The sequence below is a fragment of the Chiloscyllium plagiosum genome, unplaced genomic scaffold (genome assembly GCF_037043375.1).
Source record: "Chiloscyllium plagiosum isolate Xiang-an unplaced genomic scaffold, Cpla_swu_hap1 HiC_scaffold_1, whole genome shotgun sequence".
Taxonomy (NCBI): domain Eukaryota; kingdom Metazoa; phylum Chordata; class Chondrichthyes; order Orectolobiformes; family Hemiscylliidae; genus Chiloscyllium; species Chiloscyllium plagiosum.
This window is the reverse complement of record NW_028270139.1, coordinates 180,058,017-180,081,056: the sequence shown is the minus strand read 5'-3', so window position 1 is coordinate 180,081,056 and position 23,040 is coordinate 180,058,017. Positions and strand designations below refer to the sequence as shown.

The following is a 23,040-nucleotide window of genomic DNA, read 5'->3' as shown; positions in this document are numbered from 1 at the left end:
CGTCCGGGTCAGTGTCTGGGTTCAGTGTCTGGGTCAGTGTCTGGGGTCAGTGTCTGGGGTCAGTGTCCGGGTCAGTGTCCGGGTCAGTGTCCGGGTCAGTGTCCGGGTCAGTGTCTGGGTCAGTGTCTGGGTCAGTGTCCGGGTCAGTGCCTGGGGCTCAGTGTCTGGGGTCAGTGTCTGGGGTCAGTGTCTGGGGTCAGTGTCTGTGGTCTGTATTTGGGGTCAGTGTCTGTGGACAGTGTCTGGGGTCAGTGTCTGGGTCAGTGTCTGGGTCAGTGTCTGGTGTCAGTGTCTGTGGTCAGTGTCCGGGTCAGTGTCTGGGGTCAGTGTCTGGGGTCAGTGTCTGGGGTCAGTGTCAGGGTCAGTGTTTGGGTCAGTGTCTGTGGTCAGTGTCCGGGTCAGTATCTGGGGTCAGTGTCTGGGGTCAGTGTCTGGGTCAGTGTCTGGGTTCAGTGTCTGGGTTCAGTGTCTGGGGTCAGTGTCTGGGGTCAGTGTCAGGGTCAGTGTCCGGTTCAGTGTCCGTGGTCAATGTCTGGAGTCCGTGTCTGGAGTCCGTGTCTGGAGTCCGTGTCTGGGGTCAGTGTCTGGGGTCAGTGTCTGCGTCTGTGTCTGGGATCAGTGTCTGGGGACACTATCTGGGGTAATTGTCTGAGGTCAGTGTCCGGGTCAGTGTCTGGGGTAAGTGTCTGGGTCAGTGTCTGGGGTATGTGTCTGGGTCAGTGTCTGGGGTCAGTGTCTGGGGTCAGTATCAGGGTCAGTGTCCGGTTCAGTGTCCGTGGTCAATGTCTGGAGTCCGTGTCTGGAGTCCGTGTCTGGGGTCAGTGTCTGGGGTCAGTGTCTGCGTCTGTGTCTGGGATCAGTGTCTGGGGACAGTATCTGGGGTAATTGTCTGAGGTCAGTGTCCGGGTCAGTGTCTGGGGTAAGTGTCAGGGTCAGTGTCCGGGGTCAGTGTCCGTGGTCAATGTCTGGAGTCAGTGTCAGGGTCAGTGCCTGGGTGAGTGTCTGGGGTCAGTGTCTGGGGTCAGTGTCCGGGTCAGTGTCTGGGTTCAGTGTCTGGGTCAGTGTCTGGGGTCAGTGTCTGGGTTCAGTGTCTGGGGTCAGTGTCTGGGTCAGTGTCTGGGTCAGTGTCTGGGGTCAGTGTCTGGGGTCAGTGTCTGGGGTCAGTGTCTGGGGTCAGTGTCCGGTCAGTGTCTGGGGTCAGTGTCTGGGGTCAGTGTCCGGGTCAGTGTCTGGGTTCAGTGTCTGGGTCAGTATCTGGGATCAGTGTCTGGGGTCAGTGTCTGGGGTCAGTGTCTGGGGTCAGTGTCAGGGTCAGTGCCTGGGTGAGTGTCTGGGGTCAGTGTCTGGGGTCAGTGTCCGGGTCAGTGTCTGGGTTCAGTGTCTGGGGTCAGTGTCTGGGGTCAGTGTCTGGGTTCAGTGTCTGGGGTCAGTGTCTGGGTCAGTGTCTGGGTCAGTGTCTGGGGTCAGTGTCAGGGGTCAGTGTCTGGGGTCAGTGTCAGGGTCAGTGTCTGGGTCAGTGTCCGGGTCAGTGTCTGGGGTCAGTGTCTGGGGTCAATGTCCGGAGTCAGTGTCTGTGGTCAGTGTCTGGGGTCATTGTCCCGGGTCAGTGCCTGGGGTCACTGTCCGGCATCTGTGTCTGGGTTCACTGTCTGGGTCAGTGTCCGGGGTCAGTATCCGGGGTCAATGTATGGGGTCAGTATCTAGTGTCAGTGTCTGGGGTCAGTGTCCGGGTGAGTGTCTTGGATCAGTGTCTGGGTCAGTGTCTGTAGTCAGTCTCAGGGTCAGTGTCTGGGTCAGTGTCCAGGTCTGTGTCTAGGGTCAGTGTCCGGGTCTGTGTCCGGATCAATGTCTGGGGTCAGTGTCTGGGGTCTGTGTCTGGGGTCAGTGTCAGGGTCAGTGTCTGGGTCAGTGTCTGGGTAAGTGTCTGGGTCAGTGTCCGGATTAGTGCCTGGGGTCAGTGTCTGCGGTCAGTGTCTGGCGTCAGTGTCTGGGTCAGTGTCCGGGTCAGTGTCTGGGGTCAGTGTCTGGGGTCATTGTCCGGGGTCAGTGTCCGGGTCAGTGTCTGTGGTCAGTGTCTGGGGTCAGTGTCTGGGTTCAGTGTCTGGGTTCAGTGTCTGGGGTCAGTGTCTGGGGTCAGTGTCAGGGTCAGTGTCCGGTTCAGTGTCCGTGGTCAATGTCTGGAGTCCGTGTCTGGAGTCCGTGTCTGGAGTCCGTGTCTGGGGTCAGTGTCTGGGGTCAGTGTCTGCGTCTGTGTCTGGGATCAGTGTCTGGGGACAGTATCTGGGGTAATTGTCTGAGGTCAGTGTCCGTGTCAGTGTCTGGGGTAAGTGTCTGGGTCAGTGTCTGGGGTAAGTGTCTGGGTCAGTGTCTGGGGTCAGTGTCTGGGGTCAGTGTCTGGGGTCAGTGTCCGGGTCAGTGTCCGGGTCAGTGTCCGGGTCAGTGTCTGGGTCAGTGTCTGGGTCAGTGTCCGGGTCAGTGCCTGGGGCTCAGTGTCAGTGGTCAGTGTCTGGGGTCAGTGTCTGGGGTCAGTGTCTGTGGTCTGTATTTGGGGTCAGTGTCTGTGGACAGTGTCTGGGGTCAGTGTCTGGGTCAGTGTCTGGGTAAGTGTCTGGTGTCAGTGTCTGTGGTCAGTGTCCGGGTCAGTGTTCGGGTCAGTGTCTGGGGTCAGTGTCTGGGGTCAGTGTCAGGGTCAGTGTTTGGGTCAGTGTCTGGTGTCAGTGTCTGTGGTCAGTGTCCGGGTCAGTGTCTGGGGTCAGTGTCTGGGGTCAGTGTCTGGGGTCAGTGTCTGGGTCAGTGTCTGGGTCAGTGTCTGGGGTCAGTGTCTGTGGTCTGTATTTGGGGTCAGTGTCTGTGGACAGTGTCTGGGGTCAGTGTCTGGGTCAGTGTCTGGGTCAGTGTCTGGTGTCAGTGTCTGTGGTCAGTGTCCGGGTCAGTGTCTGGGGTCAGTGTCTGGGGTCAGTGTCTGGGTTCAGTGTCTGGGGTCAGTGTCTGGGGTCAGTGTCAGGGTCAGTGTTTGGGTCAGTGTCCGGTTCAGTGTCCGTGGTCAATGTCTGGAGTCCGTGCCTGGGGTCAGTGTCTGGGGTCAGTGTCTGCGTCTGTGTCTTGGATCAGTGTCTGGGGTCAGTATCTGGGGTAATTGTTTGAGGTCAGTGTCTGGGGTCAGTGTCCGGGTCAGTGTCTGGGTCAGTGTCTGGGGTCAGTGTCCGGGTCAGTGTCTGGGGTCAGTGTCCGGGTCAGTGTCTGGGGTCAGTGTCTGGGGCCAGTGTCCGGGTTCAGTGTCTGGGTCAGTGTCTGGGTTCAGTGTCTGGGTCAGTATCTGGGGTCAGTGTCGGGGGTCAGTGTCTGGGGTCAGTGTCTGGGGTCAGTGTTCGGGTCAGTGCCTGGGTCAGTGTCTGGGGTCAGTGTCCGGGTCAGTGTCTGGGGTCAGAGTCTGGGGTAAGTGTCTGGCTCAGTGTCTGGGGTCAGTGTAGGGGTCAGTGTCTGGGTCAGTGTCTGGGGTCAGTGTCTGGGGTCAGTGTCCGGGTCAGTGTCTGGTGTCAGTGTCTGTGGTCAGTGTCTGTGGTCAGTGTCTGTGGTCAGTGTCTGGGTTCAGTGTCTGGGGTCAGTGTCTGGGGTCAGTGTCAGGGTCAGTGTTTGGGTCAGTGTCCGGTTCAGTGTCCGTGGGCAATGTCTGGAGTCCGTGTCTGGGGTCAGTGTCTGGGGTCAGTGTCTGCGTCTGTGTCTGGGATCAGTGTCTGGGGTCAGTATCTGGGGTAATTGTTTGAGGTCAGTGTCTGGGGTCAGTGTCCGGGTCAGTGTCTGGGTCAGTGTCCGGGTCAGTGTCTGGGGTCAGTGTCTGGGGTCAGTGTCCGGGTCAGTGTCTGGGGTCAGTGTCCGGGTCAGTGTCCGGGTCAGTGTCTGGGGTCAGTGTCTGGGGTCAGTGTCCGGGTCAGTGTCCGGGTCAGTGTCCAGGTCAGTGACTGGGGTCAGTGTCTGGGGCCAGTGTCTGGGGTCAGCGTCCGGGTCAGTGTCTGGGTTCAGTGTCTGGGTCAATGTCTGGGGTCAGTGTCTGGGGTCAGTGTCTGGGGTCAGTGTCCGGGTCAGTGTCCGGGTCAGTGTCTGGGTCAGTGTCTGGGTCAGTGTCCGGGTCAGTGTCTGGGTCAGTGTCTGGGGTCAGTGTCCGGGTCAGTGTCTGGGGTCAGTGTCTGGGGTCAGTGTCCGGGTCAGTGTCCGGGTCAGTGTCTGGGTCAGTGTCTGGGTCAGTGTCCGGGTCAGTGCCTGGGGCTCAGTGTCAGTGGTCAGTGTCTGGGGTCAGTGTCTGGGGTCAGTGTCTGTGGTCTGTATTTGGGGTCAGTGTCTGTGGACAGTGTCTGGGGTCAGTGTCTGGGTCAGTGTCTGGTGTCAGTGTCTGTGGTCAGTGTTCGGGTCAGTGTCTGGGGTCAGTGTCTGGGGTCTGTGTCAGGGTCAGTGTTTGGGTCAGTGTCTGGTGTCAGTGTCTGTGGTCAGTGTCCGGGTCAGTGTCTGGGGTCAGTGTCTGGGGTCAGTGTCTGGGTCAGTGTCTGGGTCAGTGTCTGGGGTCAGTGTCTGTGGTCTGTATTTGGGGTCAGTGTCTGTGGACAGTGTCTGGGGTCAGTGTCTGGGTCAGTGTCTGGGTCAGTGTCTGGGGTCAGTGTCTGTGGTCAGTGTCCGGGTCAGTGTCTGGGGTCAGTGTCTGGGGTCAGTGTCTGGGTTCAGTGTCTGGGGTCAGTGTCTGGGGTCAGTGTCAGGGTCAGTGTTTGGGTCAGTGTCCGGTTCAGTGTCCGTGGTCAATGTCTGGAGTCCGTGCCTGGGGTCAGTGTCTGGGGTCAGTGTCTGCGTCTGTGTCTTGGATCAGTGTCTGGGGTCAGTATCTGGGGTAATTGTTTGAGGTCAGTGTCTGGGTTCAGTGTCCGGGTCAGTGTCTGGGTCAGTGTCTGGAGTCAGTGTCCGGGTCAGTGTCTGGGGTCAGTGTCCGGGTCAGTGTCTGGGGTCAGTGTCTGGGGCCAGTGTCCGGGTTCAGTGTCTGGGTCAGTGTCTGGGTTCAGTGTCTGGGTCAGTATCTGGGGTCAGTGTCTGGGGTCAGTGTCTGGGGTCAGTGTCTGGGGTCAGTGTCAGGGTCAGTGCCTGGGTCAGTGTCTGGGGTCAGTGTCCGTGTCAGTGTCTGGGGTCAGAGTCTGGAGTAAGTGTCTGGCTCAGTGTCTGGGGTCAGTGTAGGGGTCAGTGTCTGGGTCAGTGTCTGGGGTCAGTGTCTGGGGTCAGTGTCCGGGTCAGTGTCTGGTGTCAGTGTCTGTGGTCAGTGTCTGTGGTCAGTGTCCGGGTCAGTGTCTGTGGTCAGTGTCTGTGGTCAGTGTCTGGGTTCAGTGTCTGGGGTCAGTGTCTGGGGTCAGTGTCAGGGTCAGTGTTTGGGTCAGTGTCCGGTTCAGTGTCCGTGGGCAATGTCTGGAGTCCGTGTCTGGGGTCAGTGTCTGGGGTCAGTGTCTGCGTCTGTGTCTGGGATCAGTGTCTGGGGTCAGTATCTGGGGTAATTGTTTGAGGTCAGTGTCTGGGGTCAGTGTCCGGGTCAGTGTCTGGGTCAGTGTCCGGGTCAGTGTCTGGGGTCAGTGTCTGGGGTCAGTGTCCGGGTCAGTGTCTGGGGTCAGTGTCCGGGTCAGTGTCCGGGTCAGTGTCTGGGGTCAGTGTCTGGGGTCAGTGTCCGGGTCAGTGTCCGGGTCAGTGTCCAGGTCAGTGACTGGGGTCAGTGTCTGGGGCCAGTGTCTGGGGTCAGCGTCCGGGTCAGTGTCTGGGTTCAGTGTCTGGGTCAGTGTCTGGGGTCAGTGTCTGGGGTCAGTGTCTGGGGTCAGTGTCCGGGTCAGTGTCCGGGTCAGTGTCTGGGTCAGTGTCTGGGTCAGTGTCTGGGTCAGTGTCCGGGTCAGTGTCTGGGTCAGTATCTGGGGTCAGTGTCTGGGGTCAGTGTCTGGGGTCATTGTCTGGGGTCAGTGTCAGGGTCAGTGCCTGGGTCAGTGTCTGGGGTCAGTGTCTGGGGTCAGTGTCCGGGTCAGTGTCTGGGGTCAGAGTCTGGGGTAAGTGTCTGGCTCAGTGTCTGGGGTCAGTGTAGGGGTCAGTGTCTGGGTCAGTGTCTGGGGTCAGTGTCTGGGGTCAGTGTCCGGGTCAGTGTCTGGTGTCAGTGTCTGTGGTCAGTGTCTGTGGTCAGTGTCCGGGTCAGTGTCTGTGGTCAGTGTCTGTGGTCAGTGTCTGGGTTCAGTGTCTGGGGTCTGTCTCTGGGGTCAGTGTCAGGGTCAGTGTTTGGGTCAGTGTCCGGTTCAGTGTCCGTGGGCAATGTCTGGAGTCCGTATCTGGGGTCAGTGTCTGGGGTCAGTGTCTGCGTCTGTGTCTGGGATCAGTGTCTGGGGTCAGTATCTGGGGTAATTGTTTGAGGTCAGTGTCTGGGGTCAGTGTCCGGGTCAGTGTCTGGGTCAGTGTCCGGGTCAGTGTCTGGGGTCAGTGTCTGGGGTCAGTGTCCGGGTCAGTGTCTGGGGTCAGTGTCCGGGTCAGTGTTCGGGTCAGTGTCTGGGGTCAGTGTCTGGGGTCAGTGTCCGGGTCAGTGTCCGGGTCAGTGTCCAGGTCAGTGACTGGGGTCAGTGTCTGGGGTCAGTGTCCGGGTCAGTCTCTGGGGTCAGTGTCCGGGTCAGTGTCTGGGGTCAGTGTCTGGGGCCAGTGTCTGGGGTCAGCGTCCGGGTCAGTGTCTGGGTTCAGTGTCTGGGTCAGTGTCTGGGGTCAGTGTCTGGGGTCAGTGTCTGGGGTCAGTGTCCGGGTCAGTGTCCGGGTCAGTGTCCGGGTCAGTGTCTGGGTCAGTGTCTGGGTCAGTGTCCGGGTCAGTGCCTGGGGCTCAGTGTCTGGGGTCAGTGTCTGGGGTCAGTGTCTGGGGTCAGTGTCTGTGGTCTGTATTTGGGGTCAGTGTCTGTGGACAGTGTCTGGGGTCAGTGTCTGGGTCAGTGTCTGGGGTCAGTGTCTGTGGTCAGTGTCCGGGTCAGTGTTCGGGTCAGTGTCTGGGGTCAGTGTCTGGGGTCTGTGTCAGGGTCAGTGTTTGGGTCAGTGTCTGGTGTCAGTGTCTGTGGTCAGTGTCCGGGTCAGTGTCTGGGGTCAGTGTCTGGGGTCAGTGTCTGGGGTCAGTGTCTGGGTCAGTGTCTGGGTCAGTGTCTGGGGTCAGTGTCTGTGGTCTGTATTTGGGGTCAGTGTCTGTGGACAGTGTCTGGGGTCAGTGTCTGGGTCAGTGTCTGGGTCAGTGTCTGGTGTCAGTGTCTGTGGTCAGTGTCCGGGTCAGTGTCTGGGGTCAGTGTCTGGGGTCAGTGTCTGGGTTCAGTGTCTGGGGTCAGTGTCTGGGGTCAGTGTCAGGGTCAGTGTTTGGGTCAGTGTCCGGTTCAGTGTCCGTGGTCAATGTCTGGAGTCCGTGCCTGGGGTCAGTGTCTGGGGTCAGTGTCTACGTCTGTGTCTTGGATCAGTGTCTGGGGTCAGTATCTGGGGTAATTGTTTGAGGTCAGTGTCTGGGTTCAGTGTCCGGGTCAGTGTCTGGGTCAGTGTCTGGGGTCAGTGTCCGGGTCAGTGTCTGGGGTCAGTGTCCGGGTCAGTGTCTGGGGTCAGTGTCTGGGGCCAGTGTCCGGGTTCAGTGTCTGGGTCAGTGTCTGGGTTCAGTGTCTGGGTCAGTATCTGGGGTCAGTGTCTGGGGTCAGTGTCTGGGGTCAGTGTCTGGGGTCAGTGTCAGGGTCAGTGCCTGGGTCAGTGTCTGGGGTCAGTGTCCGGGTCAGTGTCTGGGGTCAGAGTCTGGAGTAAGTGTCTGGCTCAGTGTCTGGGGTCAGTGTAGGGGTCAGTGTCTGGGTCAGTGTCTGGGGTCAGTGTCTGGGGTCAGTGTCCGGGTCAGTGTCTGGTGTCAGTGTCTGTGGTCAGTGTCTGTGGTCAGTGTCCGGGTCAGTGTCTGTGGTCAGTGTCTGTGGTCAGTGTCTGGGTTCAGTGTCTGGGGTCAGTGTCTGGGGTCAGTGTCAGGGTCAGTGTTTGGGTCAGTGTCCGGTTCAGTGTCCGTGGGCAATGTCTGGAGTCCGTGTCTGGGGTCAGTGTCTGGGGTCAGTGTCTGCGTCTGTGTCTGGGATCAGTGTCTGGGGTCAGTATCTGGGGTAATTGTTTGAGGTCAGTGTCTGGGGTCAGTGTCCGGGTCAGTGTCTGGGTCAGTGTCCGGGTCAGTGTCTGGGGTCAGTGTCCGGGTCAGTGTCCGGGTCAGTGTCCAGGTCAGTGACTGGGGTCAGTGTCTGGGGCCAGTGTCTGGGGTCAGCGTCCGGGTCAGTGTCTGGGTTCAGTGTCTGGGTCAGTGTCTGCGGTCAGTGTCTGGGGTCAGTGTCTGGGGTCAGTGTCCGGGTCAGTGTCCGGGTCAGTGTCTGGGTCAGTGTCTGGGTCAGTGTTTGGGTCAGTGTCCGGGTCAGTGTCTGGGTCAGTATCTGGGGTCAGTGTCTGGGGTCAGTGTCTGGGGTCAGTGTCTGGGGTCATTGTCTGGGGTCAGTGTCAGGGTCAGTGCCTGGGTCAGTGTCTGGGGTCAGTGTCTGGGGTCAGTGTCCGGGTCAGTGTCTGGGGTCAGACTCTGGGGTAAGTGTCTGGCTCAGTGTCTGGGGTCAGTGTAGGGGTCAGTGTCTGGGTCAGTGTCTGGGGTCAGTGTCTGGGGTCAGTGTCCGGGTCAGTGTCTGGTGTCAGTGTCTGTGGTCAGTGTCTGTGGTCAGTGTCCGGGTCAGTGTCTGTGGTCAGTGTCTGTGGTCAGTGTCTGGGTTCAGTGTCTGGGGTCTGTCTCTGGGGTCAGTGTCAGGGTCAGTGTTTGGGTCAGTGTCCGGTTCAGTGTCCGTGGGCAATGTCTGGAGTCCGTGTCTGGGGTCAGTGTCTGGGGTCAGTGTCTGCGTCTGTGTCTGGGATCAGTGTCTGGGGTCAGTATCTGGGGTAATTGTTTGAGGTCAGTGTCTGGGGTCAGTGTCCGGGTCAGTGTCTGGGTCAGTGTCCGGGTCAGTGTCTGGGGTCAGTGTCTGGGGTCAGTGTCCGGGTCAGTGTCTGGGGTCAGTGTCCGGGTCAGTGTTCGGGTCAGTGTCTGGGGTCAGTGTCTGGGGTCAGTGTCCGGGTCAGTGTCCGGGTCAGTGTCCAGGTCAGTGACTGGGGTCAGTGTCTGGGGTCAGTGTCCGGGTCAGTCTCTGGGGTCAGTGTCCGGGTCAGTGTCTGGGGTCAGTGTCTGGGGCCAGTGTCTGGGGTCAGCGTCCGGGTCAGTGTCTGGGTTCAGTGTCTCGGTCAGTGTCTGGGGTCAGTGTCTGGGGTCAGTGTCTGGGGTCAGTGTCCGGGTCAGTGTCCGGGTCAGTGTCCGGGTCAGTGTCTGGGTCAGTGTCTGGGTCAGTGTCCGGGGCTCAGTGTCTGGGGTCAGTGTCTGGGGTCAGTGTCTGGGGTCAGTGTCTGTGGTCTGTATTTGGGGTCAGTGTCTGTGGACAGTGTCTGGGGTCAGTGTCTGGGTCAGTGTCTGGGTCAGTGTCTGGTGTCAGTGTCTGTGGTCAGTGTCTGGGGTCAGTGTCCGGGTCAGTCTCTGGGGTCAGTGTCCGGGTCAGTGTCTGGGGTCAGTGTCCGGGTCAGTGTCCAGGTCAGTGACTGGGGTCAGTGTCTGGGGTCAGTGTCCGGGTCAGTCTCTGGGGTCAGTGTCCGGGTCAGTGTCTGGGGTCAGTGTCTGGGGCCAGTGTCTGGGGTCAGCGTCCGGGTCAGTGTCTGGGTTCAGTGTCTGGGTCAGTGTCTGGGGTCAGTGTCTGGGGTCAGTGTCTGGGGTCAGTGTCCGGGTCAGTGTCCGGGTCAGTGTCCGGGTCAGTGTCTGGGTCAGTGTCTGGGGCTCAGTGTCTGGGGTCAGTGTCTGGGGTCAGTGTCTGTGGTCTGTATTTGGGGTCAGTGTCTGTGGACAGTGTCTGGGGTCAGTGTCTGGGTCAGTGTCTGGGTCAGTGTCTGGTGTCAGTGTCTGTGGTCAGTGTCCGGGTCAGTGTCTGGGGTCAGTGTCTGGGGTCAGTGTCTGGGGTCAGTGTCAGGGTCAGTGTTTGGGTCAGTGTCTGGTGTCAGTGTCTGTGGCCAGTGTCCGGGTCAGTGTCTGGTGTCAGTGTCTGTGGTCAGTGTCCGGGTCAGTGTCTGGGGTCAGTGTCTGGTGTCAGTGTCTGTGGTCAGTGTCTGGGTTCAGTGTCTGGGTTCAGTGTCTGGGGTCAGTGTCTGGGGTCAGTGTCAGGGTCAGTGTCCGGTTCAGTGTCCGTGGTCAATGTCTGGAGTCCGTGTCTGGAGTCCGTGTCTGGAGTCCGTGTCTGGGGTCAGTGTCTGGGGTCAGTGTCTGCGTCTGTGTCTGGGATCAGTGTCTGGGGACAGTATCTGGGGTAATGGTCTGAGGTCAGTGTCCGGGTCAGTGTCTGGGGTAAGTGTCAGGGTCAGTATCTGGGGTCAGTATCTGTGGTCAGTTTCTGGGGTCAGTGTCTGGGGTCAGTGTCTGGGGTCAGTGTCTGGGTCAGTGTCCGGGTCAGTGTCTGGGGTCAGTGTCTGTGGTCAGTGTCCGGGTCAGTGTCTGGGGTCAGTGTCCGGGTCAGTGTCCGGGTCAGTGTCTAGGTTCAGAGCTGGGGTCAGTGTCCGGGTCAGTGTCTGGGGTCAGTGTCTGGGTCAGTGGTGGGTGTTGATTGGTCAGGGGGAGGGTGGGTGTTGATTGGTCAGGGGGAGGGTGAGTGTTGATTGGTCAGGGGGAGGGTGGGTGTTGATTGGTCGGGGGATGGTGGATGATGATTGGTCAGGGGGAGGTTGGGTGTTGATTGGTCGGGGGGAGGGTGGGTTTTGATTGGTCGGGGGATTGTTGTTGTTGATTGGTCAGGGGGATGGTGGGTGTTGATTGGTCAGGGGGATGGTGGGTGTTGATTGGTCGGGGGGACGTTGGGTGTTGATTGGTCGTGGGGAGGGTGTGTGTTGAATGGTCGGGTGGAGGGTGTGTGTTGATTGGTCAGGGGGAGGGTGGGTGTTGATTGGTCAAGGGGATCGTAGGAGTTGATTGGTCAGGGGGGTGGTAGGTGTTGATTAGTCAGGGGCATTGTGGGTGTTGATTGGTCAGGGGGAGGGTGGGTGTTGATTGGTTGGGGAGGGTGGTTGTTGATTGGTCAGGGGGAGGGTGGGTTTTCGATTGGTCGGGGGGATTGTGGTTGTTGATTGGTCAGGGGGAGGGTGGGTTTTCGATTGGTCGGGGGGACGATGGGTGTTGATTGGTCGGGGTGGTGGTGGGGGTCGATTGGTCGGGGGTGGTCGATGTTGAAAGGTCAGGGGGAAGGTGGGTGTTGATTGGTCAGGGGGATGGTGGGTGTTGATTGGTCAGGGTGGTGGTGGGGGTTGATTGGTCGGGGTGGTGGTGGGTGTTGATTGGTCGGGGGATAGTGGGTGTTGATTGGTCAGGGGAAGGGTGGATGTTGATTGGTCGGAGGGTTTAGTGGGTGTTGATTGGTCGTGGGGAAAGTGGGAGTTGATTGGTCGGGGGGGATGGTGGATGATGAGTGGTCAGGGGGAGGATGGGTGTTGATTGGCCGGAGGGAGGGTGGGTGTTGATTGTTCATGGGGAGGGTGGATGTTGATTGGTCAAGGGGATCGTAGGAGTTGTTTGGTCAGGGGGGTGGTAGGTGTTGATTGGTTAGGGGCATTGTGGGTGTTGATTGGTCAGGGGGAGGGTGGGTGTTGATTGGTCAGGGGGGTAATGGGTGTTGATTGGTCGGGGAGGGTGGATGTTGATTGGTCAGGGGGGCAATGGGTGTTGATTGGTCGGGGGTGGTGGGTGTTGCTTGGTCAGGGGTGTAATGGGTGTTGATTGGTCGGGTGTGGTGGGTGTTGATTGGTCAGGAGGATAATGGGTGTTGATTGGTCAGGGGGAGGGTGGTTGTTCATTGGTAAGGGGGAGGGTGGGTGTTGATTGGTCAGGGGGTGGTAGGTGTTGATTGGTCAGGGGGATAGTGGGTGTTGATTGGTCAGGGGAGGGTGGGTGTTGATTGGTCAGAGGGAGGGTAAGTGTTGATTGGTCGGGGGGGAGGTTGGGTGTTGATTGGTCGGGGAGTGGTGGGTGTTGATTGGTCAGGGGGAGGGTGGGTGTTGATTGGTCAGGGGAGGGTGAGTGTTGATTGGTCGGGGGGATAGTGGGTATTGATTGGTTGGGGGGATCGTGGATGATGATTGGTCAGGGGAGGGTGGGTGTTGATTGGTCGGGGGGAGGGTGGGTGTTGATTGGTCAGAGAGAGAGTAAGTGTTGATTGGTCAGGGAGAGGGTGGGTGTTGATTGGTTGGGGGGTGGTGGGTGTTGATTGGTCAGGGAGATAGTGGGTGATGAGTGGTCAGGGGGAGGGCGGGTGTTGATTGGTCAGGGCTGGGTGGGTGTTGATTGGTTGGGGGGTGGTGGGTGTTGATTGGTCAGGGAGATAGTGGGTGTTGATTGGTCGGGGGGAGGGTGGGTGTTGATTGGTCAGGGGGAGGGCGGGTGTTGATTGGTCAGGGGGTGGGTGGGTGTTGATTGGTCGGGGAGTGGTGGGTGTTGATTGGTCAGGGGGATAGTGGGTGTTGATTGGTCAGGGGGAGGGTGGGTGTTGATTGGTCGGGGAGTGGTGGGTGTTGATTGGACAGGGGGATAGTGGGTGTTGATTGGTCAGGGGGATGGTGGGTGTTGATTGGTCAGGGTGGTGGTGGGGGTTGATTGGTCGGGGTGGTGGTGGGTGTTGATTGGTCGGGGGATAGTGGGTGTTGATTGGTCAGGGGAAGGGTGGATGTTGATTGGTCGGAGGGGATGGTGGGTGTTGATTGGTCAGGGGGAGAATGGATTTTAATTGGTCAGGGGTTTAGTGGGTGTTGATTGGTCGTGGGGAAAGTGGGAGTTGATTGGTCGGGGGGGATGGTGGATGATGAGTGGTCAGGGGGAGGATGGGTGTTGATTGGCCGGAGGGAGGGTGGGTGTTGATTGTTCATGGGGAGGGTGGATGTTGATTGGTCAAGGGGATCGTAGGAGTTGTTTGGTCAGGGGGGTGGTAGGTGTTGATTGGTTAGGGGCATGGTGGGTGTTGATTGGTCAGGGGGAGGGTGGGTGTTGATTGGTCAGGGAGATAGTGGGTGATGATTGGTCAGGGGGAGGGCGGGTGTTGATTGGTCAGGGCTGGGTGGGTGTTGATTGGTTGGGGAGTGGTGGGTGTTGATTGGTCAGGGAGATAGTGGGTGTTGATTGGTCGGGGGGAGGGTGGGTGTTGATTGGTCAGGGGGAGGGCGGGTGTTGATTGGTCGGGGAGTGGTGGGTGTTGATTGGTCAGGGGGATAGTGGGTGTTGATTGGTCAGGGGGAGGGTGGGTGTTGATTGTTCGGGGAGTGGTGGGTGTTGATTGGACAGGGGGATAGTGGGTGTTGATTGGTCAGGGGGAGGGTGGGTGTTGATTGGTCAGGGGGAGGGTGAGTGTTGATTGGTCGGGGTGATAGTGGGTATTGATTGGTCGGGGGGATCGTGGATGATGATTGGTCAGGGTGGGGGTGGGTGTTGATTGGTCGGGGGGAGGGTGGGTGTTGATTGGTCAGAGGGAGGGTGGGTGGTGATTGGTCGGGGCGAGGGTGGGTGTTGATTGGTCAGGGGGGTAATGGGTGTTGATTGGTCGGGGGTGGTGGGTGTTGCTTGGTCAGGGGTGTAATGGGTGTTGATTGGTCGGGGAGGGTGGATGTTGATTGGTCAGGGGGGTAATGGGTGTTGATTGGTCGGGGGTGGTGGGTGTTGCTTGGTCAGGGGTGTAATGGGTGGTGATTGGTCGGGTGTGGTGGGTGTTGATTGGTCAGGAGGATAATGGGTGTTGATTGGTCAGGGGGAGGGTGGTTGTTCATTGGTCAGGGGGAGGGTGGGTGTTGATTGGTCAGGGGGTGGTAGGTGTTGATTGGTCAGGGGGATAGTGGGTGTTGATTGGTCAGGGGAGGGTGGGTGTTGATTGGTCAGAGGGAGGGTAAGTGTTGATTGGTCGGGGGGAGGTTGGGTGTTGATTGGTCGGGGAGTGGTGGGTGTTGATTGGTCAGGGGGAGGGTGGGTGTTGATTGGTCAGGGGGAGGGTGAGTGTTGATTGGTCGGGGGGATAGTGGGTATTGATTGGTTGGGGGGATCGTGGATGATGATTGGTCAGGGGAGGGTGGGTGTTGATTGGTCGGGGGGAGGGTGGGTGTTGATTGGTCAGAGGGAGAGTAAGTGTTGATTGGTCAGGGAGAGGGTGGGTGTTGATTGGTTGGAGGGTGGTGGGTGTTGATTGGTCAGGGAGATAGTGGGTGATGATTGGTCAGGGGGAGGGCGGGTGTTGATTGGTCAGGGCTGGGTGGGTGTTGATTGGTTGGGGAGTGGTGGGTGTTGATTGGTCAGGGAGATAGTGGGTGTTGATTGGTCGGGGGGAGGGTGGGTGTTGATTGGTCAGGGGGAGGGCGGGTGTTGATTGGTCAGGGGGTGGGTGGGTGTTGATTGGTCGGGGAGTGGTGGGTGTTGATTGGTCGGAGGGAGGGTGGGTGTGGATTGGTCGGGGGGAGGGTGGGTGTTGATTGGTCGGGGGGAGGGTGGGTGTTGATTGGTCGGGGGGAGGGTGGGTGTTGATTGGTCGGGGGGAGGATGGGTGTTGATTGGTCGGGGGGAGGGTGGGTGTTGATTGGTCAGGGGGGTAATGGGTGTTGATTGGTCGGGGAGGGTGGGTGTTGCTTGGTCAGGGGTGTAATGGGTGTTGATTGGTCGGGTGTGGTGGGTGTTGATTGGTCAGGAGGATAATGGGTGTTGATTGGTCAGGGGGAGGGTGGTTGTTCATTGGTCAGGGGGAGGGTGGGTGTTGATTGGTCAGGGGGTGGTAGGTGTTGATTGGTCAGGGGGATAGTGGGTGTTGATTGGTCAGGGGAGGGTGGGTGTTGATTGGTCAGAGGGAGGGTAAGTGTTGATTGGTCGGGGGGAGGTTGGGTGTTGATTGGTCGGGGAGTGGTGGGTGTTGATTGGTCAGGGGGAGGGTGGGTGTTGATTGGTCAGGGGGAGGGTGAGTGTTGATTGGTCGGGGGGATAGTGGGTATTGATTGGTTGGGGGGATCGTGGATGATGATTGGTCAGGGGAGGGTGGGTGTTGATTGGTCGGGGGGAGGGTGGGTGTTGATTGGTCAGAGGGAGATTAAGTGTTGATTGGTCAGGGGGAGGGTGGGTGTTGATTGGTTGGGGGGTGGTGGGTGTTGATTGGTCAGGGAGATAGTGGGTGATGATTGGTCAGGGGGAGGGCGGGTGTTGATTGGTCAGGGGGTGGGTGGGTGTTGATTGGTCGGGGAGTGGTGGGTGTTGATTGGTCAGGGGGATAGTGGGTGTTGATTGGTCAGGGGGAGGGTGGGTGTTGATTGGTCGGGGAGTGGTGGGTGTTGATTGGACAGGGGGATAGTGGGTGTTGATTGGTCAGGGGGAGGGTGGGTGTTGATTGGTCAGGGGGAGGGTGAGTGTTGATTGGTCGGGGTGATAGTGGGTATTGATTGGTCGGGGGGATCGTGAATGATGATTGGTCAGGGTGGGGGTGGGTGTTGATTGGTCGGGGGGAGGGTGGGTGTTGATTGGTCAGAGGGAGGGTGGGTGGTGATTGGTCGGGGCGAGGGTGGGTGTTGATTGGTCGGGGAGTGGTGGGTGTTGATTGGTCAGGGGGAAAGTGGGTGTTGATTGGTCAGGGGGAGGATGGGTGTTGATTGGTCGGGGTGTGGTGGGTGTTGATTGGTCAGGGCGATAGTGGGTGTTGGTTGGTCAGGGGGAGGGTGGGTGTTGATTGGTCAGGGGGAGGGTGAGTGTTGATTGGTCGGGGGGATAGTGGGTATTGATTGGTCGGGGTGATCGTGGATGATGATTGGTCAGGGGGAGGGTGGGTGTTGATTGGTTGGGGGGAGGGTGGGTGTTGATTGGTCAGAGGGAGGGTAAGTGTTGATTGGTCGGGGGGAGGGTGGGTGTTGATTGGTTGGGGGGTGGTGGGTGCTGATTGGTCAGGGGGATAGTGGGTGATGATTGGTCAGGGGGAGGGCGGGTGTTGATTGGTCAGGGCTGGGTGGGTGTTGATTGGTCGGGGAGTGGTGGGTGTTGATTGGTCAGGGGGATAGTGGATGTTGATTGGTCAGGGGGAGGGTGGGTGTTGATTGGTCGGGGAGTGGTGGGTGTTGATTGGTCGGGGGGAGGGTGGCTGTTGTTTGTCGGGGGGAGGGTGGGTGTTGATTGGTCGGTGGGAGGGTGGGTGTTGATTGGTCAGGGGGAGGGTAGGTGTTGATTGGTCGGGGGGAGGGTGGGTGTTGATTGGTCGGGGGGAGGGTGGGTGTTGATTGGTCGGGGGGAGGGTGGGTGTTGATTGGTCGGGGGGAGGGTGGCTGTTGTTTGTCGGGGGGAGGGTGGGTGTTGATTGGTCGGTGGGAGGGTGGGTGTTGATTGGTCAGGGGGAGGGTAGGTGTTGATTGGTCGGGGGGAGGGTGGGTGTTGATTGGTCGGGGGGAGGGTGGGTGTTGATTGGTCGGAGGGAGGGTGGGTGTTGATTGGTCCGGGGGAGGGTGGGTGTTGATTGGTCGGGGGGAGGGTGGGTGTTGATTGGTCGGGGGGAGGGTGGGTGTTGATTGGTCGGGGGGAGGATGGGTGTTGATTGGTCGGGGGGAGGGTGGGTGTTGATTGGTCAGGGGGGTAATGGGTGTTGATTGGTCGGGGAGGGTGGATGTTGATTGGTCAGGGGGGTAATGGGTGTTGATTGGTCGGGGGTGGTGGGTGTTGCTTGGTCAGGGGTGTAATGGGTGTTGATTGGTCGGGTGTGGTGGGTGTTGATTGGTCAGGAGGATAATGGGTGTTGATTGGTCAGGGGGAGGGTGGTTGTTCATTGGTCAGGGGGAGGGTGGGTGTTGATTGGTCAGGGGGTGGTAGGTGTTGATTGGTCAGGGGGATAGTGGGTGTTGATTGGTCAGGGGAGGGTGGGTGTTGATTGGTCAGAGGGAGGGTAAGTGTTGATTGGTCGGGGGGAGGTTGGGTGTTGATTGGTCGGGGAGTGGTGGGTGTTGATTGGTCAGGGGGAGGGTGGGTGTTGATTGGTCAGGGGGAGGGTGAGTGTTGATTGGTCGGGGGGATAGTGGGTATTGATTGGTTGGGGGGATCGTGGATGATGATTGGTCAGGGGAGGGTGGGTGTTGATTGGTCGGGGGGAGGGTGGGTGTTGATTGGTCAGAGGGAGATTAAGTGTTGATTGGTCAGGGGGAGGGTGGGTGTTGATTGGTTGGGGGGTGGTGGGTGTTGATTGGTCAGGGAGATAGTGGGTGATGATTGGTCAGGGGGAGGGCGGGTGTTGATTGGTCAGGGGGTGGGTGGGTGTTGATTGGTCGGGGAGTGGTGGGTGTTGATTGGTCAGGGGGATAGTGGGTGTTGATTGGTCAGGGGGAGGGTGGGTGTTGATTGGTCGGGGAGTGGTGGGTGTTGATTGGACAGGGGGATAGTGGGTGTTGATTGGTCAGGGGGAGGGTGGGTGTTGATTGGTCAGGGGGAGGGTGAGTGTTGATTGGTCGGGGTGATAGTGGGTATTGATTGGTCGGGGGGATCGTGGATGATGATTGGTCAGAGGGAGATTAAGTGTTGATTGGTCAGGGGGAGGGTGGGTGTTGATTGGTTGGGGGGTGGTGGGTGTTGATTGGTCAGGGAGATAGTGGGTGATGATTGGTCAGGGGGAGGGCGGGTGTTGATTGGTCAGGGGGTGGGTGGGTGTTGATTGGTCGGGGAGTGGTGGGTGTTGATTGGTCAGGGGGATAGTGGGTGTTGATTGGTCAGGGGGAGGGTGGGTGTTGATTGGTCGGGGAGTGGTGGGTGTTGATTGGTCAGGGGGGTAATGGGTGTTGATTGGTCGGGGAGGGTGGATGTTGATTGGTCAGGGGGGTAATGGGTGTTGATTGGTCGGGGGTGGTGGGTGTTGCTTGGTCAGGGGTGTAATGGGTGTTGATTGGTCGGGTGTGGTGGGTGTTGATTGGTCAGGAGGATAATGGGTGTTGATTGGTCAGGGGGAGGGTGGTTGTTCATTGGTCAGGGGGAGGGTGGGTGTTGATTGGTCAGGGGGTGGTAGGTGTTGATTGGTCAGGGGGATAGTGGGTGTTGATTGGTCAGGGGAGGGTGGGTGTTGATTGGTCAGAGGGAGGGTAAGTGTTGATTGGTCGGGGGGAGGTTGGGTGTTGATTGGTCGGGGAGTGGTGGGTGTTGATTGGTCAGGGGGAGGGTGGGTGTTGATTGGTCAGGGGGAGGGTGAGTGTTGATTGATCGGGGGGATAGTGGGTATTGATTGGTTGGGGGGATCGTGGATGATGATTGGTCAGGGGAGGGTGGGTGTTGATTGGTCGGGGGGAGGGTGGGTGTTGATTGGTCAGAGGGAGAGTAAGTGTTGATTGGTCAGGGAGAGGGTGGGTGTTGATTGGTTGGGGGGTGGTGGGTGATGATTGGTCAGGGAGATAGTGGGTGATGATTGGTCAGGGGGAGGGTAGGTGTTGATTGGTCGGGGGGAGGGTGGGTGTTGATTGATCGGGGGGAGGGTGGGTGTTGATTGGTCGGGGGGAGGATGGGTGTTGATTGGTCGGGGGGAGGGTGGGTGTTGATTGGTCGGGGGGAGGGTGGGTGTTGATTGGTCGGGGGGAGGGTGGGTGTTGATTGGTCGGGGGGAGGGTGGGTGTTTATTGGTCGGGGGAGGGTGGGTGTTGATTGGTCGGGGGGAGGGTTGGTGTTGATTGGTCGGTGGGAGGGTGGGTGTTGATTGGTCGGGGGGCGGGTGGGTGTTGATTGGTCGGGGGAGGGTGGGTGTTGATTGGTCGGGGGGAGGGTGGGTGTTGATTGGTCGGTGGGAGGGTGGGTGTTGATTGGTCAGGGGGAGGGTAGGTGTTGATTGGTCGGGGGGAGGGTGGGTGTTGATTGGTCGGGGGGAGGGTGGGTGTTGATTGGTCGGAGGGAGGGTGGGTGTTGATTGGTCGGGGGGAGGGTGGGTGTTGATTGGACGGGGGGAGGGTGGGTGTTGATTGGCCGGGGGGAGGGTGGGTGTTGATTGGTCGGGGGGAGGGTGGGTGTTGATTGGTCGGGGGGAGGGTGGGTGTTGATTGGTCGGGGGGAGGGTGGGTGTTGATTGGTCGGGGGGAGGGTGGGTGTTGATTGGTCGGTGGAGGGTGCGTGTTGATTGGTCGGTGGGAAGGTGGGTGTTGATTGGTCGGTGGGAGGGTGGGTGTTGATTGGTCGGGGGGAGGGTGGGTGTTGATTGGTCGGGGGGAGGGTGGGTGTTGATTGGTCGGGGGGAGGGTGTGTGTTGATTGGTCGGGGGGAGGGTGGTTGTTGATTGGTCGGGGGGAGGGTGGGTGTTGATTGGTCGGGGAGGGTGGGTGTTGATTGGTCGGGGGGAGGGTGGGTGTTGATTGGTCGGGGGGAGGGTGGGTGTTGATTGGTCGGGGGGAGGGTGGGTGTTGATTGGTCGGGTGATGGGTGTTGATTGGTCGGGGGAGGGTGGGTTTTGATTGGTCGGGGGGAGGGTGGGTGTTGATTGGTCGGGGGAGGGTGGGTGTTGATTGGTCGGGGGGAGGGTGGGTGTTGATTGGTCGGGGGAGGGTGGGTGTTGATTGGTCGGGTGATGGGTGTTGATTGGTCGGGGGAGGGTGGGTTTTGATTGGTCGGGGGGAGGGTGGGTGTTGATTGGTCGGGGGAGGGTGGGTGTTGATTGGTCGGGTGATGGGTGTTGATTGGTCGGGGGAGGGTGGGTTTTGATTGGTCGGGGGGAGGGTGGGTGTTGATTGGTCGGGGGAGGGTGGGTGTTGATTGGTCGGGGGGAGGGTGGGTGTTGATTGGTCGGGGGAGGGTGGGTGTTGATTGGTCGGGAGAGGGTGGGTGTTGATTGGTCGGGGGAGGGTGGGTGTTGATTGGTCGGGGGAGGGTGGGTGTTGATTGGTCGGGGGAGGGTGGGTGTTGATTGGTCGGGGGAGGGTGGGTGTTGATTGGTCGGGGGGAGGGTGGGTGTTGATTGGTCGGGGGGAGGGTGGGTGTTGATTGGTCGGGGGGAGGGTGGGTGTTGATTGGTCGGGGGGAGGGTGAGTGTTGATTGGTCGGGGGGAGGGTGGGTGTTGATTGGTCGGGGGGAGGGTGGGTGTTGATTGGTCGGGGGGAGGGTGGGTGTTGATTGGTCGGGGGGAGGGTGAGTGTTGATTGGTCGGGGGGAGGGTGGGTGTTGATTGGTCGGGGGGAGGGTGGGTGTTGATTGGTCGGGGGGAGGGTGTGTGTTGATTGGTCGGGGGGAGGGTGGGTGTTGATTGGTCGGGGGGGACGGTGGGTGTTGATTGGTCGGGGGGACGGTGGGTGTTGATTGGTCGGGGGGAGGGTGGGTGTTGATTGGTCGGGGGGGACGGTGGGTGTTGATTGGTCGGGGGGAGGGTGGGTGTTGATTGGTCGGGGGGAGGGTGGGTGTTGATTGGTCGGGGGGGACGGTGGGTGTTGATTGGTCGGGGGGACGGTGGGTGTTGATTGGTCGGGGGGAGGGTGGGTGTTGATTGGTCGGGGGGAGGGTGGGTGTTGATTGGTCGGGGGGAGGGTGGGTGTTGATTGGTTGGGGGGAGGGTGGGTGTTGATTGGTCGGGGGGACGGTGGGTGTTGATTGGTCGGGGAGAGGGTGGGTGTTGATTGGTCGGGGGGAGGGTGGGTGTTGATTGGTCGGGGGGAGGGTGGGTGTTGATTGGTCGGGGGGAGGGTGGGTGTTGATTGGTCGGGGGGAGGGTGGGTGTTGATTGGTCGGGGGGAGGGTGGGTGTTGATTGGTCGGGGGGACGGTGGGTGTTGATTGGTCGGGGAGAGGGTGGGTGTTGATTGGTCGGGGGGAGGGTGGGTGTTGATTGGTCGGGGGGAGGGTGGGTGTTGATTGGTCGGGGGGAGGGTGGGTGTTGATTGGTCGGGGGGACGGTGGGTGTTGATTGGTCGGGGGGAGGGTGGGTGTTGATTGGTCGGGGGGAGGGTGGGTGTTGATTGGTCGGGGGGAGGGTGGGTGTTGATTGGTCGGGGGGACGGTGGGTGTTGATTGGTCGGTGGGAGGGTGGGTGTTGATTGGTCGGGGGGAGGGTGGGTGTTGAAGTACAGAGTGAATTGTTGGTCGGAGTCTCCCAGTTGCTGATCCCTCCGTCGATGTACCTGATCCGAAGATGCCTCCGATGGTTGCTTCGGTTGCATTGATGTAGCCCAGACTGCGACACACGACGTGAGCGTCAGCGATATCCCAGTTATCATCACAGACTGTACCCCATTCCCCATTGTAATATATCTCCACCCGGCCCTCACTGGGTAATCGCCCACCAGACAGACGCAGCTCTCCGTAATCCACTCCTAGGGGAAGGAAGACAACAGTCAGATCCCAGGGCAACAGATCCCAGGGCACCAGATCCCAGGGCACCAGGTCCCAGGGCACCAGGTCCCAGGGCACCAGGTCCCAGGGCACCAGATCCCAGAGCACCAGATCCCATGGCACCAGATCCCAGGGCACCAGGTCCCAGGGCACCAGATCCCAGGGCACCAGATCCCAGGGCACCAGGTCCCAGAGCACCAGATCCCAGGGCACCAGATCCCAGGGCACCAGGTCCCAGAGCACCAGGTCCCAGAGCACCAGGTCCCAGAGCACCAGATCCCAGAGCACCAGATCCCAGGGCACCAGGTCCCAGGGCACCAGGTCCCAGGGCAACAGATCCCAGAGCACCAGATCCCATGGCACCAGATCCCATGGCACCAGGTCCCAGGGCACCAGGTCCCAGGGCACCAGATCCCAGGGCAACAGATCCCAGGGCACCAGATCCCAGGGCAACAGATCCCAGGGCACCAGGTCCCAGAGCACCAGATCCCAGAGCACCAGATCCCAGGGCACCAGGTCCCAGAGCACCAGGTCCCAGGGCACCAGATCCCAGAGCACCAGATCCCAGGGCACCAGGTCCCAGAGCACCAGGTCCCAGGGCACCAGATCCTAGAGCACCAGGTCCCAAGGCACCAGGTCCCAGAGCACCAGATCCCAGGGCACCAGATCCCAGGGCACCAGGTCCCAGAGCACCAGATCCCATGGCACCAGGTCCCAGAGCACCAGGTCCCAGAGCACCAGATCCCATGGCACCAGGTCCCAGAGCACCAGGTCCCAGAGCACCAGGTCCCAGAGCACCAGATCCCAGGGCACCAGGTCCCAGGGCACCAGGTCCCAGGGCACCAGGTCCCAGAGCACCAGATCCCAGGGCACCAGGTCCCAGAGCACCAGGTCCCAGGGCACCAGGTCCCAGGGCAACAGATCCCAGGGCACCAGATCCCAGGGCACCAGGTCCCAGGGCACCAGATCCCAGGGCACCAGGTCCCAGGGCACCAGATCCCAGGGCACCAGGTCCCAGAGCACCAGGTCCCAGGGCACCAGGTCCCAGGGCAACAGATCCCAGGGCACCAGATCCCAGGGCACCAGGTCCCAGGGCACCAGATCCCAGGGCACCAGGTCCCAGGGCACCAGGTCCCAGGGCACCAGATCCCAGGGCACCAGGTCCCAGAGCACCAGGTCCCAGGGCACCAGGTCCCAGGGCACCAGATCCCATGGCACCAGGTCCCAGGGCACCAGATCTCAGGGCACCAGATCGCAGGGCACCAGACCCCATGGCACCAGATCCCATGGCACCAGATCCCACGGCACCAGATCCCACGGCACCAGATCCCATGGCACCAGGTCTCAGGGCACCAGATCACAGAGCACCAGATCCCAGGGCACCAGACTCCAGGGCACCAGATCCCAGGGCACCAGATCCCAGAGCACCAGATCACAGAGCACCAGATCCCAGGGCACCAGACCCCAGTGCACCAGATCCCAGGGCACCAGGTCCCAGGGCACCAGATCCCAGAGCACCAGATCCCATGGCACCAGGTCTCAGGGCACCAGGTCCCAGGACACCAGATCCCAGAGCACCAGATCCCATGGCACCAGGTCCCAGGGCACCAGATCCCAGAGCACCAGATCCCATGGCACCACGT

General features: G+C 59.9%; 1 protein-coding gene across 1 annotated transcript in view; it reads right to left on the bottom strand.

Annotated features, from left to right (window-relative positions):
• Nucleotides 1-22,670, bottom strand: part of LOC122547924 (galectin-3-binding protein-like) — a 542,293-nt gene extending 519,623 nt beyond the window's left edge. The window contains exons 1-2 of the mRNA XM_087986331.1: nucleotides 21,431-22,670; nucleotides 21,187-21,378 (exon numbers count right to left, since the gene is read on the bottom strand). Of these exons, the coding sequence (XP_087842457.1) occupies nucleotides 21,187-21,378; nucleotides 21,431-22,670 (1,432 nt within the window). The remainder of the gene's footprint in view (nucleotides 1-21,186; nucleotides 21,379-21,430) is intronic.
• Nucleotides 22,671-23,040: the final 370 nt, after the last annotated feature.